Source organism: Rhincodon typus, chromosome 7 (assembly GCF_021869965.1).
Source record: "Rhincodon typus isolate 14 chromosome 7, sRhiTyp1.1, whole genome shotgun sequence".
NCBI classification, from domain to species: Eukaryota; Metazoa; Chordata; class Chondrichthyes; order Orectolobiformes; family Rhincodontidae; genus Rhincodon; species Rhincodon typus.
Window position 1 is genome coordinate 55,150,604 of NC_063338.1, and position 21,065 is coordinate 55,171,668.

At 40.1% G+C, this 21,065-nt stretch overlaps 1 protein-coding gene across 9 annotated transcripts in view; it reads right to left on the reverse strand.

Annotated features, from left to right (window-relative positions):
• Positions 1–21,065, reverse strand: part of LOC109910815 (RNA-binding motif, single-stranded-interacting protein 1-like) — a 229,106-nt gene that overhangs the window by 63,684 nt on the left and 144,357 nt on the right. For all 9 annotated transcript variants that reach the window (XM_048598621.1, XM_048598622.1, XM_048598618.1 and 6 more), the window contains one exon: positions 13,330–13,421. In XM_048598621.1, the coding sequence (XP_048454578.1) occupies positions 13,330–13,421 (92 nt within the window). The remainder of the gene's footprint in view (positions 1–13,329; positions 13,422–21,065) is intronic.

Consider the following 21,065-nt stretch of genomic DNA (forward strand, 5'->3'; position numbering starts at 1 on the left):
AATCTTCTGAAGAAGGGTCTAGGCCCGAAACGTCAGCTTTCCTGCTCCTCTGATGCTGCTTGGCCTGCTGTGTTCATCCAGCTCTACACCTTGTTAACCTGTACTCCAAGGTCTCTTTGTTCAGCAACACTCCCCAGGACCTTACCATTAATGTATAAGTCCTGCCCTGATCTGCCTTGCCAAAATGCAGCATTTCACATTTATCTAAACTAAACTCTATCTGCCACTTCCCAGCCCACTGGCCCATGTTATTTGTCTATGAAGATGACAAGACGGTGACATTCTAAAAGATTTTAAATATACCTTACTGCATACTCAGCTGTTTAGTGATATTCTGTAGTCTGTAAAAAGTGGAATTGTGCAAATTTATTGATTAATTTCTGCACACTAAATTCACTCAATTTATACCAGCTCCATAGAGGTTATGCTGAACATAATTTTGGCACTATGTTTGAGAACTGGTTTAGTAATAACTATCTCCAACTTAGCAACTTTGCAATGATGAGTTGATGGTTTTTAATCTCTCTGACTTTAGGACCACAAATTTAGTCTTAGAAATTCTACTTTGGACAAGTACATACAGTATCTGTTCTCCTCCAGTTGTGATCTTTTGAGCAAATTTGATATTAATCATTCCACTACTAGTGGCCATACCTTCATTTTCCAAGCTCTGGGATTTCCAGCCTAAACACCCATCTCTCTTTCCCTGTTAAGATGCTGTTTAATACCCAAGTCCTTGACTGAGTTTTTGGACATTTGCCCTATAAACTCTCATGTGATTCAGTGTCAAATTTTGCTTTAAAGTGCTTGTGCAAATCATCTTGAGATATTTTATTGTGTTAAAGATGCTATACCATACAAGTTGCAGGGCTGGATGAACACAGCAGGCCAAGCAGCATCATAGGAGCAGAGAGGCTGGCCTGCTGTGTTCATCCAGCCCTGCACCTTGTTGTCTCGGATTCTCCAGCATCTGCAGTTCCTACTATCTCTGATACCATACAAGTTGTTGTTCTTGAGTCAAAGATGTTTGCATGGCCAATGATTCTGCCGGGCTCATAGGGCCAGATAATATTTCTAATAATTAATTAATAGTAATGGTATTTAAATTAGTTCTGGAGTTCACCTTTCATAGTGTGGGATGAATATCATACTGGCAGTTTTATTATAGCAGTTGTACTGATGCCATGCAGAGGTGATCGTATTTTCTTACTGATAGCTTAAAACTAAATTGAGAAATATTCCAATGTACGTTTTATTGGTTGAATTCCAGCTGAAATAAAAAAGGTGACGTGACGGCTAAGAAATTCTAAAATGACTTAACCCTGTTCACCTCTCAAATGATCCCTTTTACATAATAGAACAATGAAACAGGAATAAATTCACAATAGCTTTAGAAGGCTGCAAGATTGTATCTCCCCTTTGAAATGAGGTACTCGATTCAAAGAATTGAAGTTATGCATAGCTATGATATTGAACTGTATTTCACAATAATTTCACCACTACAGAAACTGACGATGCTGCGTCATTGGATTTGGTGTTAACCAACTCAAAATCTTTAAGAAAAGGGAATCTTCACAAAGGGAAAAAAATTTTTTAAAAAAGACATGGTTGAAAATCGTTCATATTGATGCATGTAGGATTTTCTAAACTAAGTGCTGTGTGTTTGCTCCAGAAAGCATACCAACGCACTAAAATTACATTTTTGACTAATCTGCTGGGCTAATTTAGCTGTTGGCAAATTGCTTATTGATATTCTTTTGTGATGCAAGTCAGTTTGTTTTCTCTGGAGGAATTAAGTGAGTTTTTGACATGACCTGACCCTGCATGAGAAATCTTCCATGTAGCCTAACAGCATAAAGAAGCCTAACAGCTTATCTGGAGTTTCAAAGTACGATCGCACCGAAGTCCTGAGCATTTCACCTTTCAAAACTTAAGGCAAAGTAGTAATGGGAAAGAGCAAAATTATTTTTTGTTGTCATGTCACTGCAAGTTAGCAAAATCTGGGTCTAACTTATTTGTAGTTTCCATCTTCTGTACATGGTAACACTTTTCAACAAGGTGGGAGATTAAAATTAATCAGCTTAATATCAATTAACTCCAATTTCCTTGACCAATTGTGAAATTTCTTTTGGGACTTTGACCATGAGAATACTTCCATGGTCAGTTCATATTTATTAGAGTGAAGGAACTTCAAAAACAAAAATGAAGTACTACAGGCAACACCACTAAAAGAACTGAAAAGTATTATAGAGTCAGAGTTATACAGCACAGAAACATATCCTTCAGTCCAACTTGTCCGTGCTGACCAGATATCCTAAACTGATCTAGGCCTACTTGCCAGCATTTTGCTCATATCCCTCTAAACCCTTCCCATCCAGATGCATTTAAATGTTGTAATTGTACAAGTTCCATCCAAACACCACCCTCTGCATGAAAATTTGCCTCTCATGTCCTTTTTAAAATCTTTCCCCTCTCATTTTAAACCTATGACCTCTAGTTTTGGACTCCTTTACCCTGGGAAAAAGACCTTGGATTATTCACCCTATCCATGCCCCTCATGACTTGAAAACCTCTGTAAGGTCACCCCTCAGACTCCAGGGAAAATAGCCCCAGCATATTCAGCCTCTCCCTATAGCGTAAGCCCTCCAGCTGCAGCATCATCCTTGTAAATCTTTTTTGAATCTTTTCAGGTTTAATGACACCTTTCCTATAGCAGAGAGACCAGAACTGAATGCAGTATTCTAAAAGTGGCCTCACCAACGTTCTGTACAGCTGCAACATGACATCCCAACTCCTATACTCAATGCACTATGCGCTGAAGGCAAGCATGCCAAATGCCTTCTTCACCATCCCTGTCTATCTGCGAATCCACTTTCAAGGAACTTGGCACCGGTGTCCCAGGTCCCTTTGTTTGGCAAAGTAAAAGTGCTGCCTTACCTAAATGCAACACCTCACATTTATCTAAATTAAACTCCATCTGCCACTCCTCGGCCCATTGCCTATCTGTTCAAGGTGCTGTTATCGGAGATAATCTTCTTCGCTGTCCATTACACCATCAATTTTGGTGCCATCTGCAAACTTAATAACAATACCCCCTACATTCACATAAAAATCATTGACATAAATGATGAAAAGCAGTGGACCCAGTATCAATCCATTCGGCACACTGCTGGTCACAGGCCACCAGTCAGAAAAACAACTTTCTACCTCTAACCCCTACCTCTGACCTTCAAGCTAATTTTGTATCCAACTGGTGAACTCCCTCTGGATTCCATGTGACCTAATCTTGCTAATTGGTCTACCATGTGGAACCATGTCAAACACCTTGCAGAAGTTCACGTGGACAATGTCTACCACTCTACATTCATCAATCTTCTTGGTCACTTCTTAAGAAAAAATCAAGTTAATGAGACATGATTACCCATGCACCAAGCCATGTTGACTATCCCTAATTAGTTCTTGCCTTTCCTAATTATGTAAATCCTGTCTCTCAGAATCCCCTCCAATAACTTACCTACTACTGACCTCAGGCACATGTTATGCAGAATTACAGAGAGGTGAATTAAATGGGGAACAGCTCTGTCAGCACTTTAACGCTGGAAGCAGCATTAGATTTTTTTAAGGCAAGACCTCCCACTCCACAGCCAATCCGATTGATTAGCAACTGTACAGTCAAAAGAGCATCAGATGGGCACCACGGCTACTGCTTGGGCTGCAGGCAGTCCTCCCATGTCAAGGAGACCAATTAGTCTAGGGTCAGGAGGGCAGCTTTGAATGGGGTTCATCTGGCTAGAGGCTGTAGGCCCTAAGCCCAAGCTTGTGAGGGGTGTCTTCAACAGGCCCAGGGATCCCCAAAGGATGTAACCCTATTTTGACCAACAGGAGCCCTCGCAGCTGAGCACAAGGCACAAGTCATATGCCAGGAGCCTCATGGAGTAGTCTCTACTTGTTCAAATGGGTGCAGCTCCAACAACATTCCAGCAAATTTACACCATCCAAGGCAAATTAGCCAGCTCGATTTGCACTCCATCCATCTTAAAAATTCACACCCTGCATCACCAGAGCACAGTGGCAGAAGTGCTTATCATATACAAGATGCACGACAGCAACACGCCAAAATTCCTTTGAAAGCATCTCCAAACCTCATCCACACCGAAGGCCAAAGACATGGAAACAACATCAGATGCAAGCTCCCCTCTAAGCCTCACACCACCATGATGTGGAAATACAGTGTTTCCTTACTGTTACTGGATAAAAATTTTGAAACTTCCTACCTAACAGCACAGTGGGTGCAATTAAATACATGGATTACAGCAGTTCTAGAAAATAGCACACCATCACCATCTCAAGGGCAAATAGTGGTGGGCAGCAAATGCTGGCCTAAGTACCAATGCCACCATCCAGTAAAAGGATTAAAAAAAATTCATCCCTTCATCTATCGCTTACCTTATTACTGAATTTTGGCATGACTTGTCCAATATTACCATTTACTGGGATTATAACAGGCAGAAAAATGAAAAGGACATAACAGTCTGCAAAGGAATATAAGACAACAAGGTGCAGGGCTGGATGAACACAGCAGGCCAAGCAGCATCATAGGAGCAGAGAGGCTGACGTTTCGGGCCTAGACCCTTCATCAGAAAAAGATGCTGCTTGGCCTGCTGTGTTCATCCAGCCCTGCACCTTGTTGTCTCGGATTCTCCAGCATCTGCAGTTCCTACTATCTCTGATGCAAAGGAATATAGATAGGTTAAGTGAGTGGGCAAAAAAAATCTGGCAGATAGAGTCTATTGTCAGAAATGTGAAGTTGTCCACTTTAATATGAGGAATAGAAAAGAAACATATTATTTGAATGAAGAGATTGCAGAACGCTGAGGTATAGAGGTATCTGGGTATCCTAGCACGAGTCACAAAAGGTCCATGTGCAGATACAGCAAATGATTGGGAAGGCAAATAGAATCTCATTGCTTTGCAACAGGACTGGAATTGAAAAGACATGGTTTTTTTGATTCCAGTTTTACACAGCACTAGTGAGGCCACATGCACCGTTCTCGGAAGACGATGGCCTATGGTATTATTGCTGGACTGTTAATCCAGAGTCTCAGATAATGATCCAATTAAAGTATGGAATTAAGAGTCTAATGATGACCATGAATCTGTTCTCAATTGTCGGAAAAACCCATCTGGTTCATTAATGTCCTTTAGGGAAGGAAACTGCTATCCTTACCTGGTCTGGCCTACATGTGACTCCAGACCCACAGCAATGTGGTTGACTCTCAACTCCCAAGTAGGATGGGCAATAAATGCTGCCTAACCAGTGATACCCTCATCCCACGAATGAATTAAAAAATAAAGTTCTTGTTTTTCTTATGTAAACTTGTATTAAACCAGATCATGCTAACCACAGTAGACTCTAAGTTAGAGCAGGAAGTGGGTTGGCACTACCACACTACACAAAGCAGGCTATGAAGTTTCCTACATTTAAAGTAGATGGTGGCAAAAAAAAATTGACATCATTAGTCACAACTCATATGGTGTTGTGACCAGACAGATCCATAAAACACCAACAGTCAGCTTTCTTGAGTTTTATAAAGGTAGTTGCAGAGAAAGTAAATACATTTTTTGATCTCTCAGGTTTGGAGATTACAGCACAACTTCCAAAAACTGGAAGGTAGCAAATGACAATATCTTGAAAGGAGGAAGAGATTAGATAGGTACCATAAGACAGTTAGCCTAACAGTCCTAGCCAAAATGCCAAGGTGGCAGACTTAGTGAGGGAGAAAGTTATGTGGCTGGAACATAATTTCAAGGTCACATATAACACCAAGCTTGAAAAAGATGAGTGATTGCCCTTGACATCAAGGCTGCATTTAATGAAGTGTGGCATCAAGAAGCCCCAGCAAAACTGGAGTCAATGGAATTGAGGGAAAAAGAAAATCTCTTGGTTGGTCTCAGTCCAATCAGGACATCTTACCTAGTGAAGAAATGGCAACACAGTTTCATGTTAGGATATTAGGTTTGTAGTTTGGACAGGAACTTGGAAATAGCAGTGTAAAAACTAACGCTTATTTATTGAAAACAAATGTTCTGCTAATGAATCACATTGCCAATGGGCAGCATATAGATGAGAAATAGGAGGGGATCAAGGGTATTAGACCAAATCATATACGAGCAGGAGAAGGAGCCATGCACGAGAGATCCTGACAGTGATTGGACATTTAAGAATGGAACCAGATGAATGCAGTGTCAATCACATGAGCAACACTGGAGGGGTGACAATGGAGCATGGTGTATACAAGGGTGTTTAAGTTTGCAGACAAGTCAAGGAGGACAAAGGTGGGGTTAGTTTATTTTGGTTGCAATCAAACTGGATGCCAATTATGACTTTGATAAGGGCAGTATTGGTACTGTACCATGGAAGCCAGATTGGAGGAATTCAGAGATAAACTTCCTCAAAAGATACGGATGGATTTCAGAGGTGACTGCATATTCAAGGGCTTTGGAGAGCAAAGGGAGGTAAGAAATGGATAATAATGTGCGTGAACAGTGGGAACAAAGACGGTCTTTTAAGGAGACACTTGATAATAAATTTAAAGGTAGAATCAAAACTTGAAATGAAGGAACAATTAACAATATCAGCTAAGGTGGAACCCCAAAAAGGGACAGTACTTTTGTGCAAACAGGATCAAGGAAGCAGGAAATGGTTCTCAGGTTTAACATGAGCTTAAAGAGGACATACGGGGAGGTAGAAAAGAAACAAGAGAAAGATATACAGGCAGAGTAGAGACTAGGCTTTTATTGTAGAGAATACAGAGGTTAAAGGGGAAGGAAACGGAGGTTCTTAGGACATGGGAAATATTTGATAATGTAGATGAAACCATAATTATGCCTTTCAAGAGAGAACTTAGGAAGCACTTTGTACGCAAACAATAATCCAACAGGGAGTCCCTCTGACAGAAAATAGTAAATGCTACTACAATTAATAATTTTAATTCAGAGACTCTTAGTTTCTATGTAGTCAACAGAATTAAGGAATAATGAAGCCAAGGCAGGTGAATAAGGGTATAGATCAACCATAATTTCACTGAATAGCAGAACAAGACCAATGGAGTGAATAGTCTGGTGGTGTTCTGGCACACTATGAAAGTGTTTCCAGTCCTTGAAACTGTTTAGCTGACTAGACAAAAAAGAATACAGAATTCTCTAGATGAAAACCAACCTCAAGTCAAGACCTTAAAAGACACAAGAACAGAAATTGCTGGAAAAATTCAGCAGGTCTGGCAGCATATGTGGAGAGAAAGCAGAGTTAACATTTTGGGTCAGATGAGTCTTCTTCAGAACAGTTCCTGCTGAGTTTTTCCAGCAACTCCTGTTTCTGTTTGATTTCCAGCATCTGCAGTCCTTTGGTTGTTTTGTTAGTCCTTTAAAGAAGCAACCTGGAGTGTACTTTGTTGTCAGATTTCAAGGATTAAAAAAAACTCGATCTCTTTGCTTAGCTCTAATAAATTCAGAACTGCAGCCTTTACAAATTGTATCTTATCTCATCACCCAGAAATGTATTGAAATAATGATTTTAGTAATTCAATAAACCAAGTGTAAAACATTTTTGAACACACTATTTAATGCAAGAAAACTCTGAAATAAGATTCAAGTTTCTATTCCCAATTGTAGGCACTAGGATATATGACAAACGTGAATTATTTTAGAATAGCTAAAAACCCCCGAAAAATAAATGCCAACATTCTGAAAGCTTTTAAAGTTACTATTTTTTTCTATTATGTTTTAACTGTGTCTGGCCCACACACCCTGAAGAATCCAACAATCATCACAACTGTCAATATCACTACAGTCTGTCACAGCATTTTCCTTTCCTTTTACGATGCATTTGTTTCCTTCCAGCATTTGTACCCAAGGGTCTTGCAAAGATCAGAAGTTTTTGAGGCAGATGTTTGCACAGATTGGGCCCAGCTATACATAATAAAATAATTCAACAGCCAGAACGTGGAACGTGACAATCAATCATTTTGGGATCTTGTGTAACAGAGGAAAAACAATCTTTTGCAAAGTTAGCATGCAAATGCTAATGTTTATTTAATTCCTCTGTATACAAACGGTGAAGCTTAACACATGACTTCTCGTGTCCATGATCCCATTTTCCAATGTCTTCACTTGGAAATCTGCGCTTGCATCATCAAAGTGTAAATAGGATTAACCAATCAATACTTGTTGAACCAAATGTCAGTGAAACATAAATTAGGCTCAAAGAATTTTTGACTACTTATTTGTAGTCAACAACAAACTGCAAAATACTTTTGTGGCCCCAGCATCCACTAAATATATAACACATAGTTTGCATATGACACTCTCCAGCTACAGCTGGTTATTGAAAGATAAGGCAAACTAACAGTGATCAATTTGAAGGCCAAAAATCTTGTTGGCACATTAGAATATTTATCTACAATAAAGAAGCTCCTTTAAGAAACATTGTTGTGACATTGTCAATTCCCAATCTTTACAAATTCCTGATTAATTTCTACAATAAAGTTGTTTGAGGTGATCATTTCAACAAGTAATACAAAGTTTCCATTTCGTTGTCTGAATGACCTGCAAAATTGGAATTAATTCTCTAAAATTTAATAATTATGAATACTTCAATTACTAAACTGGACAACTTCATTTGTGCATTTGCTTCCTTGTAACAGAAATCATTAATAAGCTACCAAAAAGTCAAAAAGCATAACCTAAAAATGGTAAATGATTTTTATTTCTCTTCTTTACAGAAACACGCACATCCTGTAAAAGGTCAACACTTGTTGACCATCCAAATTTCCTCTAAAATGAGCATCTAGCTAGGCAATTTCAGAGGGCAATCTAAAGAACATTAGTGAACCAGATGGACTTTATAGCAACTGATGATATTGTTATGATCATTATTGCTGACAGTAGCTTTACATTTCAGATTTATGAGCTGAATTTCAATTCCACAACCTGCCATCCCTCACACCCCCTCCCCGCAATAACAAAAACAGAATCCCCCTCATCCTCACATACCACCCCACCAACCTCTGGATCCAACGCATCATCCTCCACCACTTCAGCCACCTACAATCTGACCCCACCACCAAAGACATTTTTCCCTCCCCACCTTTATGTGCCTTCCGGATGGACCACTCTCTCCATCACTCCCTTGTCCGCTCCACACTCCCCACCAGCCCCACCACCCTCGGCACTTTTCCCTGCAACCGCAGGAAGTGCTACACCTGCCCCTACACCTCCCCCCTCAACCCCATCCCAGGCCCCAAGAAAACCTTCCACATCAAACAGATGTTCACTATACATCTGCTAATGTGGTATACTGTATCCGCTGTTCCCGATGTGGCCTCTTCTACATCGGGGAAACCAAGCAAAGGGTTGGAGACCGCTTTGTGGAACACCTACGCTCGGTTCGCAACAAACGACTGCACCTCCCAGTCGCAAACCTCCCCCTCCCACTCTTTGGACGACATGTCCCTCCTAAGCCTTCTCCAGTGCCACAATGATGCCACCCGAAGGTTGCAGGAACAGCACCTCATATTTCGCTTGGGAACCCTGCAGCCCAATGGTATCAATGCGGACTTCACAAGCTTCAAAATCTCCCCACCCCCGAACGCATCCCAAAACCAGCCCAGCTCGTCCCCGCCTCCCTAACCTGTCCATCCTTTCTCCCACCTCAACCCCCACCCCCACATCCTACCTACCAGCCTCATCCCCGCCTCCTTGCCCTGTATGTCTTCCCTGGACTGACCTATCCCCTCCCTAACTCCCCACCTACACTCACCTTTACTGGCTCCATCCCCACCTCCTTTCCACCTATTTGCTCCTTTATCCATCTTCCATCTGCCTCCCCCTCTCTCTCTGTTTATTTCATAATCCTCTTCCCTTCCCCCATTTCTGAAGAAGGGTCCAGACCCAAAATGTCAGCTTTCCTGCTTCTCTGATGCTGCTAGGCCTGCTATGTTCATCCAGCTCTACGCCTTGTTATAATAGATTTGTCAATGTCAAATCTTGTCTAATAACCTAGCTGAATATTTTTAAGGAAGTTAAGGTGTTAAATGGGGAAGTGTCAATGGATTTCTCAGCTTGTTTATTAAGATTCCAGATAAGAGACTATTAGCAATAATGAGAGTTCAAACATTTAGAAGCAAACGAACGAACAGGGTAGGACATTGTCAAGAGATTGGAGACAGAGAGCAAAAAATAATGGACAGTACTCCAAATCAGCTGTATGCATCTTTGTTTGCATCAGGGATCTGTGCAAACATATATTAGGTTTTGCAATGATTTCAATAAAGGAACAGAGAGTATCATATCAACTAAAATCTGAAAGAACTGGGGATGCTCTAAATCAGAAACAAAAACAGAAGTTGCTGGAAAAGCTGAGCAGGTCTGACAGCATCTGTGAAGAGGAATCAAAGTTAACTTTTTGGGTCCAGTGACCCTTCCTCAGAACGTTCTGAAGGAAGTGGAAGGAAATTTCCAGAACATTCCGAGGACGTGTCACTGGGCATGAAATGTTATTTTGATTTCTCTTCACAGATGCTGCCAAACCTGCTGAGTTTATCTGGCAACTTCTATTTTAGGATCACATCAACGTTTCCTAACCGTACAAACTTAGGCAACAATTCTATCAGTAAGAGGCAGATGGAATTCACAGAATGATAAATAATTACAGCACACGAAGCCTTTCTTCTAGACCTGCTCCCCCACCTTTTCGCTGGAGTGCCACAAATGCTCTTCCTCGAGATAATTATCTAATTTTCTTTCAAAGGCCACAATTCAGTCTGCTCCTGCCACAATCTCAGACAGTGCATTGTAGATCTTCACTGCATAAAGATTTGTCCTCTTGTCATTCTTAGTTTCCTTGACTAATCACTGCATCTGAGCAATTCCTTTTCTAGGTCCAAACATTTCCCTCCTCTCCTTTCATGACTGTTTTACCATTCATATATCTATAGAAGACTTCTGAACTGTTTTATGATAGCTGCCAGTTTCTGCTCATCTACTCTCTTTGCTTATCTTATCTGGACTGCTTCTCAACCTTTTCCTTAGCCATACTAAACCTTTTGCTCTTTCCACTATATGATCCTCTTACCAACATCTGATTCCCCTTATTCTGCAAGACCACATCCAGCTACGCCTATTTCTTCATTATAATGAAATAATGGTGTAAACAAATCTCCTGAACACACGCTGAAAACTCTTGTCCCATTCTTTACATTTACACAAATAGTATCACAATCTATATTGGCACCTCTCTAGTGTCGTTGCAAAATGTGTTCCTGTACATCTTCCCCACCTGTTGATGACCTATAGGGTACGCCCAGTTAAATGTGGAGTTATCTCATTATGTTCCTAAGATAGTAAACAAGTAGAAAATTTAACTAAAAAGGAGATTTCTTAGGATCATAGGAGGCTGGCATAAAAACGGGTAGAATTTACTATTTCATAACCCTCTAGTCAGATCACATCTGGAGTACATTATTCAATTCTGACAGTTATAAGGCTAGAGGCATGAAATTGAAAGTTTCATTTTTTATTAACTTGTTTATGGGGTGTGGGCCAGCATTTATTTCCCATCACACAGAGGACAGTCAAACAGCAATCACATTGCTGCAGGTCTTGAGTTAGGAGGTGGGCCAGACCAGGTGAGGATGGCAGATTCCCTTCCCGAAAGGACATGAGTGAACCAGATGGGTTTTTACATTAACCAACAGTGGTTACATGGTTACCTTTAGGTTAGTTTTTAAATTCCAGATTTTTATTGAATTCAAATTTCACCATCTGCCAAAGTGGGATTCAAACCCACATCTCCAAAATATCAGGCTACAGATTGAGATTATTTATCTAGTGACATTACCACTATGCCGCCAACGCCCTGATGAGAATTACATAGGAAAAGGATAGATTGAAACAATCTGGTGAGGGAGTCCAGGACAAGGGTAAATAAAATTAATCTTAGTCATTCAGGAATACTAGAAATCACTTTTAATACAAAAATTGGTGGAAAATTGAGAATTGAAAATTCAAAAAAGATGTAAAAACCGAGCTTTGTAGATTTTAGTTAGCAAAAGGTTATTAGGAAACACGGAACTGAAAGCAGAAAAATGAATTTGAAAAACAGATTTCAACAACAGATCAGCACTGTATTGCAATAATTGAATAATGGAACAGGACTGAAGGGTTAAATGACCTATGTGTAGTGTACATGTATTAAAAGACAGGATTTTTGTCTGACCGATTCTTGTTTTGGCCTGATACTCACATTTTTTAAAAAATTGTTTGACACATTTATGCTGATAAATTCTTGAAGTGAGCCTAAATCTATGACAATCTAGACATCAAACTTCAATATTTTCAGATTTCCTTACAGATTGAAATAATTTCCAAATAAATGTGTCATGTTTAAAATTTCTTTTTTGACCTGAATTCAGAAATTTACAAGCAACTTTAATTTTCTTATAATTATCTCATAAGGAATATGAGGAGATACCATTATGTGGGTCTTTCCACTTAGACCAGATTTTCATAGAGAATACTCCAGCAACAGAATAAGGTGGAATCGGGCCAAATCAAATATTGTTCTATCTTGCCACCTAATTATCACTGCCATTTACAAAACAAAAAAGAAGTTGTTAAATTTGCCAAATTTACATTGACTCCTCAAGTGTCAATAATCTAGAGCAGATTTTTGGCAACATAGTTACTACCTGCACAAAACTATGCTGTGGTTGAGTAATAACACAGTTTCCATACACTTCTCTGAATGTCATAAAGCAGTGCAAGGTGTTAAGATAATAATATTGTTCATACTTATTAAAAATAAGATAACAGGTATTTCACATTGTTCCCAACTTTAACTATATTTACCAAGAACAATGATCAGAAATCTCTATTAGTTATTCCACTCTCAAAACTCAGTCTTGGAAAAGCAAAAGTTGCTACAATTTAAGCAGATTATACAGATTTTTCTTGTTGTTATTTGAAGTAGTGCAAGAAAAAGTGAGCGAGTGATATAAAATTCAAATGGGTGAAAAGACATATTCTTTAATCATAAGATGCCATTATTTTGTTCGAATTCAGAATTACTTCATAAAACCGAAAAACGTAACTTGAAAGGTTCAAAAACAGACAATACACAAACAAAATATTAGCAAATTAAGCAAGGCAAAAGAGCTGACAGTAAAAATAAATGGACTAGCACTTACAATAATTTAAGTGAAATGCACCCTGAAAATAAATGTGTTCAAATAATCATAATGGTTGCACTTATTTTAACTCCCAAGTCTTTACCTTTGCCATCTGTGCTTGGACACCATTCCCCTTTAAGGCAGCCACAGCCTTTTGAGCAGCAGCTGGACTGTCGAAATCCACAAATCCATAACCTGAAATGTAATAGCATACAACACAATTACTACTTAACCAAGGCCTCATACATTCATTAAACATAGATGAGGCACCTGTATTATTGTCCCTTCAACATAGATTTAATGTACGTATAATGTTATGGCCAATGCTCAGCCAAAATCAAAAAGAAATTAACATTTAACAGGAAAGAAAATCATACCAGAACCTTGTCAAATGGATTCTGGATATTTTCAGTACCAAACAGCTATATTGATCATTTACTACTACAATATGAATGACAACCAATAATGCAAACCATTGTTATGCACAGAGCATATCTACATCTCTATTTTAAGAAATTTTTTCAACATGAAGATTATGCAGTTTAAAATTCTTATTAGGTGCAGGTTGTTAAATCAGACATAGATAGACTGCCTCAAAAGCAGGATCTTCATACCAAATGTTGCGATCTGGTAGTTGGCTTCAGTCTCTTGCAATGTAAAATATGCTTGTTCTACATAATAACATTGGAACATAAGAACTAGGAGCAGGAGTAGGCCATCCGGCCCCTCGAGCCTGCCCCGCCATTTAATAAGATCATGGCTGATCTTTTTGAGACTCAGCTCCACTTACCTGCCCGCACACCATAACCCTTAATTCCTTTACTGTTCAAAAATTTATCTAGCCTTGCCTTAAACACATTCAGCGAGGTAGCTTCAACCGCTTCACTGGGCAGGGAATTCCACAGATTCACAACCCTTTGGGTGAAGAAGTTCCTCCTGACCTCAGTCCTACATCTGCTTCCCTTTATTTTGAGGCTATGCCCCCTAGTCCTAGTTTCACCGGCTAGCGGAAACAACCTCCCTGCCTCCACCTTATCTTCTGATGTGCTTATCCACCCATTAGGTGGGTCTGCTTTGGCCCTACAGTCTGGCAATATCTCTTTGTTGTGTTGCTAGGAAATAGCAAACGCGTTCACAGTAATTTACCAAAATTCATTGGACTCTGGTGCAGTTGCGGCAGATTGGAAAAAAGAAAATGTGACACCACCGTTTAAAAAAGGGAAGTAGACAAACGGCGGGTAACTGTAGGCCCGTTAACTTAGATTCAAGCATTTTCCCCAATACAGAAGTTATCATTAAGGAATAAATAGTGAGACATCGGGATAGAAATTGTCCTTTGGGCAGATGCAGCATGGGTTCACGTTTAACTAATTTACTGAAATTCTTTGAGGACATTATGAGCATTTGAGGACAATGGGGAATTTGGATTTCCAGAATGTATTTGGCAAGATACCACACAAAAGGCTGCTGCATAAAACATAAGTGCACAGTGTTACGGGTAATGTTTTAGCATGGATAGAAGATTGTTAACTAACGGAAAGCAAGACTGGGGATAAATGGGCGTTTCTCTGGTTGGAGATCAGTGGATAGTGGTGTCCTTCAGGGATCATTGTTGGGACCACAACTGTTTACAATTTACATGGATAATTTGGAGTTGGGGACCAAGTGCAGTGTGTCAAAGTTCACAACTGACACTAACATGTGGTGGAGCAAAATATGCAGAGGACGCAAAGTCTACAGAGGCATATAGATAGGTTAAGTGTGCTGGCAAGGGTCTGGCTGATGGAGTACAACGTTGGTAAATGTGAGGTCATTCATTTTGTTGGGAATAATAGCACATTGGACTATTAAGTAAATGTTGAAAAATTGCAGCATGCTGCTATGCAAGAGGGACCTGGGTGTCCTTGTGCATGAATCACAAAAGGTGGGTTTGCAAATGCAGCAGGTAATTAAGAAGGCAAATAGAATATTGTCCTTCATTGCTATACGAATGGAATTTAACAACAGGGACACATTTTGCTGCAGCTGTATAGGGTGCTGGTGAGGTCACACCTGGAGTACTGTATACAGTTTTGGTCTCCTTACTTCAGGAAAGGGTGTACTGGCACTGGAGGCGGTGCAGAGGAGGATCACTAGGTTGATCCCAAAATTGAGAGGGTTGGCTTATGAGGAGAGATTGAGTAGACTCGGACTATACTCATTGGAATTCAGAAGAATGAGGGAGGATCTTATAGAAATGTATCTATTCCCTTCATAAATTTTTAAGATAGAAGCAGGGAGGTTGTTTCCACTGGCGGGTGAAACTAGAACTAGGGAGCACAGCTCAAAATGAGAGGAAGCAGATTTAGGACGGAGTTGAGGAGGAACTTCTTCACCCAAAGGGTTGTGAATCTGTGGAATTCCCTACAGTGAAGCAGTTGAGGCTACCTCATTGAATGTTTTTAAAGCATAGATAGATAGATTTTTGAGCAGTAAAGGAATTAAGGATTATGCTGAGCAGGTGGGTAAGTGGAACTGAGTCCATGAAAAGGTAAACCATGATCTTATTGAATGGCGGAGCAGGCTCGAGGGGACAGATGGCCTACTCCTGTTCCTATTTCTTGTCATCTTACATTCTTCTTTTCATTCCAGAAGGTCAAGTAACAGAATAAATTGCTATCCGGTATTTGTATTTACCAGCAATAACTGCAGTTGGGCACAAACAATGTGATGAAAGTTCACGGCACATTGCACCATGCTGGGTTAAGTTGGTTCACAGGTCTCTGAATACTTGGAACATGGAAAACAACAGGACTAGGGCACGCATGGAAGCAATCACTATATTCTTTAATCTACTGCTGGCCAGGGGGCACATTTGCAATTTTCCCTTCTACTGTGGATTTGTGGCTATTAAAATATAATTGGGAGGATGATACTAATCTTCCTGGAAGCTGAATACTCAAATCTTTAAGCTTTTAATTACTCTTGGGGTATACTTGCAAAACCCACATTTAAAAAAAAGTCCAGGTTTCAGATAACTGGATCCAAGGTATTATACTTTAGCCAAAAAATTCTGAGAAACTTAGTTAATGTACTTTCTTAGATAAAGCAACACTTACGATTTCTACCTTGAAGAACTCGAATGGAAATGCAACATAGCATAAACAAACAACACAAATAAAATGAAACAGGCGATTGCATACGATACTTTTGATGTCACAATTTTGTAATTCAGCTGGACAACATGTTCCAATTTGCAGTTTCTCTAAATGTTCAGTGGATTTAGACGTTAATCAGTGTGTGCGATGGTCGTGAAATATCTCAATCAAAGGACGAGGGAAGTGATAAACACAGCAAGAAGTTGATTTCAAATGAACTCATTTTTGAGAGAGGGTACTCCCTCTGATTAGAAGGCACATCAACAACAGCAGCAGCAAAAGTGTACCAATGAGACAAAATGAATCAGAGCCAAGTAAGATAAGAATTTGCTAGAAATGATAAGCATAGCTCTGATCTCACCTAGATAAATGTGTCAAAATGGATGAACAATGGGAACTTTCCACACCATTCAGACTTCTAAATCTACTGTTATGTTAAAATTGGAATTCCCACCTGGTGAGTCAGCAGTCCTCTTCTTCACACTAAAGCTTACAGCATACACGACAATTTCACATATTGGGAAACAAATGAGTTACCTGCCAGTTAGACAGTTTGGAAATAAAAAGAACAGATGCAGGAATATACAAATGAATCATTACCAACAGCCATTTGGGGCAAGACAGCAGGAAAAATGGATCTGTAAACAAGAACTGGAAGCTGACTCTCTTTCTGTCTGTCTCAATCAACCACAAAAGTTTGTGCCTGTTAGAAAACAATTTTGATTATCACCATTCACTGAGGACTCAAATTCTGTAAACTTCACTACAGCTGAAGAAATAAGGCAATATCTAAACAATCAGGACTCAGGTCATTCTCACAACTCAAGGGCACTAAGAACTTGTAAGTGCTGCTATCTTTACCTTCTCATCTATACAGTATGGAGTGAGTCGCCTTAGGAGCCCTCTGGACTGAATCCCATCAAATCTCATGGCATCAGGTCAAACATGGGCAAGCATATCTGCTGCTGAGCACATACTACCCCGTTCAAGGTTGCAGTGAAGATTTGTAGCTCAGGTGCTGGTTGTAAATATTGGTGTGCTCGCCAAGCTGAGAGGTTTGATAGTAGACGTTTTGTCCCCTTGCTAACACAGGAGGCATCCACAGCACTAAGGATGTCACCTAGTAAGGGGACAAAATGTCTGCTGTCTAACCTCCTAGCTCAGCAAACACACCAACATCTACCTGCTACCTCATCTCAGCTGAATTAGCTCTTCTCCACGTTGAACACAATTTGGAAGATGCACTGAGGGTGGCAAGGGGGCAGAATGTACTCTGGATGAGTGTCTTTAGCGTCCACCAGCAAGGTTTGATTGGTAGCACACTACTGATTAAGCTAGTTGAGTGTTACAAGACATAGCTGCTAGACTGCAGCAAGTGGTGAGGGAACCAGCAAAAGGGAAAATGCACCTTACCTCATCCTCATCAAACTACCTTTGGCAGATGCAGCCATCCACAAAATTATTAGTAGGAGTGAGCAACACAAAGCCCTCGTGGAGATAAGGTGCCACCTTTGCAATGAGGATACCCTCCATGTTGTGTAGCACTACCATCATGTGGAACGGGATACATTTTGAGGAGAAATAGGATCTCAGGACCTGGCATCCATGAAACACTATGGGGCAATTTCAGCAGCAGAATTATATTCAACCACAATCTGTAACCTCATAGCCCAGCATATACTGGACCCCAGTATTACCATAAAGCTAGGGAATCAACTCGGATGCAATGTACAGTGCAGGAAGGTATGCTAGCGGCAGCACTAGGCATACCTAAAAATGAGGGGTCAATCTAGTGAAACTAAACCACAGGACTAAACGCATGCTGAACAACATAAGCAGCATGCAACAGACTGAGTTAAGTGATCCCATGACCAATGGATCAGATCAAGCTCTGCAGATCTGCCACAGTCATGGCCGGGGGTGGGCAAATTAAACAATTTTCCAGGGATCCACAAATATCCCATCCTCGGTATTAGGGCAGCCCAATATATCAGTGCAACACAACAATACTTAAGCCAGAAGTGATGAGTGGAAGACCTATCTAGGCCTCTTCCCGAGTTCCCAAGTATTACAGATGCCAGACTTCAGCCACTTCAATTCGTTTCACATCATAACAAGAAACAGGTGAAGGCAGTGGATACTACAAAGGCTAAAAGGTGCTGTCATTAATACTGAAGACTCATCCTCATAACAAGCTACAGCCCTAATCTAGCTACTCTAGTATTGTTGCAAAACTCATACCTACCAGGCAATGTGGAAAATTATCCAGGCACGTCCAGTCCACAAAATCAAGTGCAAATCCAACCTAGCTAATTAGCATCCTCTTGTAAATTTGGAATCATCTAAAATGTGATGAAAGATGTCATTGGCAATTGACACCCACTCAAAAATAACTTACTCACCAATGGGCAAGTTTGAGTTCTGCAGCTTCAAACTGCATTTGGCCTCTTTATAGGCTTGGTCCAAACATGGAAAAAAAAGTGCTGAAATCAAGAAGGGAAGTGAAGGCAGCTGTCTTTGACATCAAGACAATACTTGACAGAGCACAATATTAAAACAGTCCATCAAAACCAGAAATCTCTCCATTGGCAGGAGTCATACCTCTCAAAGAAAGATGGTGTGGCTGTTGAAGCTTAATCAACTCTGTCATAGGACATCACTACGGCATTTGTCTAAGTGGTGCCCTCAGTCCAACCATCTACAGCTGCTTCATCAATGACCTCACTTTCATCAGAAGGTCAGAAGTAGGGCTGTTTGCTGAAAATGCACCACATTCAGCATCCTTCATATATCTTCATATACTGAAACAGTCAAATGTCAAAATTAACTAAGGCCTGGACAACATTCAGATGTGAGCTGTCCAAATAGCAAAAATATTTGCTCCACATAAGTGCCAGACAAAGACCAAGACCATCTCGAACAGGAGAATCTAAACATCATCCTTTGATGTTCAATGATACTATTGTTGCTGAATCCTCCCAATAGCAATATCCTGAGGGGCTACCATAGACTGGAAATTGAACTGAAGGGCAGATATTTGAGAACACCAAGATCTGCAAGTTCCATTCCAAGCTACACATCATCCTGATTTGGAAACAGACTACTGTTTCCTCACAGTCGCTGGATCAAAATCTCTAGTCATGAAGGAGAAATCAGAAGGGACAAAGAGGGTTTGTTTTGAAGAAACCTTACAAAGTCTCCTATTGTGCAACATTTCTCCAGAGTCACTGACCTTCATGCTCAACTTTCACATGGTGATGAGCAGCCTTTTTAACCAGAGGGTGGGAAGTGGCATACAAATGGTCACTTTCTATTCTCGTGTCAGACAGCCTATTTTCAGTCTTGTGCAAAACTCTAGCTTTCTTGAAAGATCAGAGCTTCTTCATGCGAGTTCTGAAATCTTCTTGGATACATTTTCATACTTTCTGGTTCTAGTCAAAGGTGACTAACCCAGAAACATTACATTTGTTCTCTCACGAGAATGCCACCTGATCTGCTTATTATTTCCAACATTTTTTGTTTCAGCTCAAAATGTTTGACTTCCTAACATCACCCTCATATTGCAGCAAAGAAGCGTCTTGCAAAGATGCATAAAATGCCTCAACCTTTTAGCTTAATTGGGCCAGTATAGGAGATGAAACAATTCAGGTATCTGGAGATCTTCAGTACAGAAATATGCATTGCTATTTTCAATAGTTTGATTTATTCCAACTAGTCAATTCTGAATTCATTCGATAATTCTTAGTCAATTTTAAGTATTGTCATCTATTCTGTAAATTACAAATACTAAGTAAAAATTTTTATCAGCACTTCACCTATAAAAGGCAAGCCTGAGAAGGTATGAAAACCACAAAAGTGCAAACATACTAACAGAAGATAAATACTCTGAGTAATGCTTTGATAACTGAGAGAAAAAAAATTGCACCTAATTCCTGAAAAGGCTCAAACCGTAAAAAAAAGACACGTAAATAGACATGCACAAAAGTTGCTTGAAGGCTTTCACAGTTATAGCTATTTCAATAAATGTAAAATTGTCTTACCAAATGTTAGAAAAGAATAGACGGTATTTCTCCATAATTGCTTGAAAGACTTGAGATAAGCCTTTGCATAGCACTGACAATCATTAAAGGGGGCTCAATGGAAAGAACACAGGCACAAGTATATCCTCCACAATTTCCTCCTCCTGACAGCTGAATAGCTCCATGTCGCCAGCATAGCTAATTGCCATCTAACCAGCAGAGTCTTTGGTTAATAAAGACCTCAAATTGAACATCAAACTTATGTCTCACACAGCAGCACTGTTAAAGCCCTTCTGTATTGTTGGAGACATGGAAAAATTATAGCTCAAATCCTGAGAAATATCACGAGTGATGCCTCTGCAAAATCTTACGAGCCATAGCTATATCAGCGTCCTCTTACGGGTCAAAAGTGTTGAGTTGCATTGTGTGGGCCACATTGTCTGCATGCTTGATACAAGACTTCCAAATCATGCTCAATTCTCCATGCTTCATCAGGACAGCAAAGAAAATGCTTCAAGGACAACTTCATAGCTTCCTCGAAACATCACCCACTTCTGACAGGCAGCTCAAGCAGCAGGAGGAGCAGGCTAAAGCCAAGCATTCCACCCACCTGCTGCAGCGAACACCATCCACCCACTCTAACAGGCTTCGCAAATTCAATATGGGACTAATCAGTCACCTCG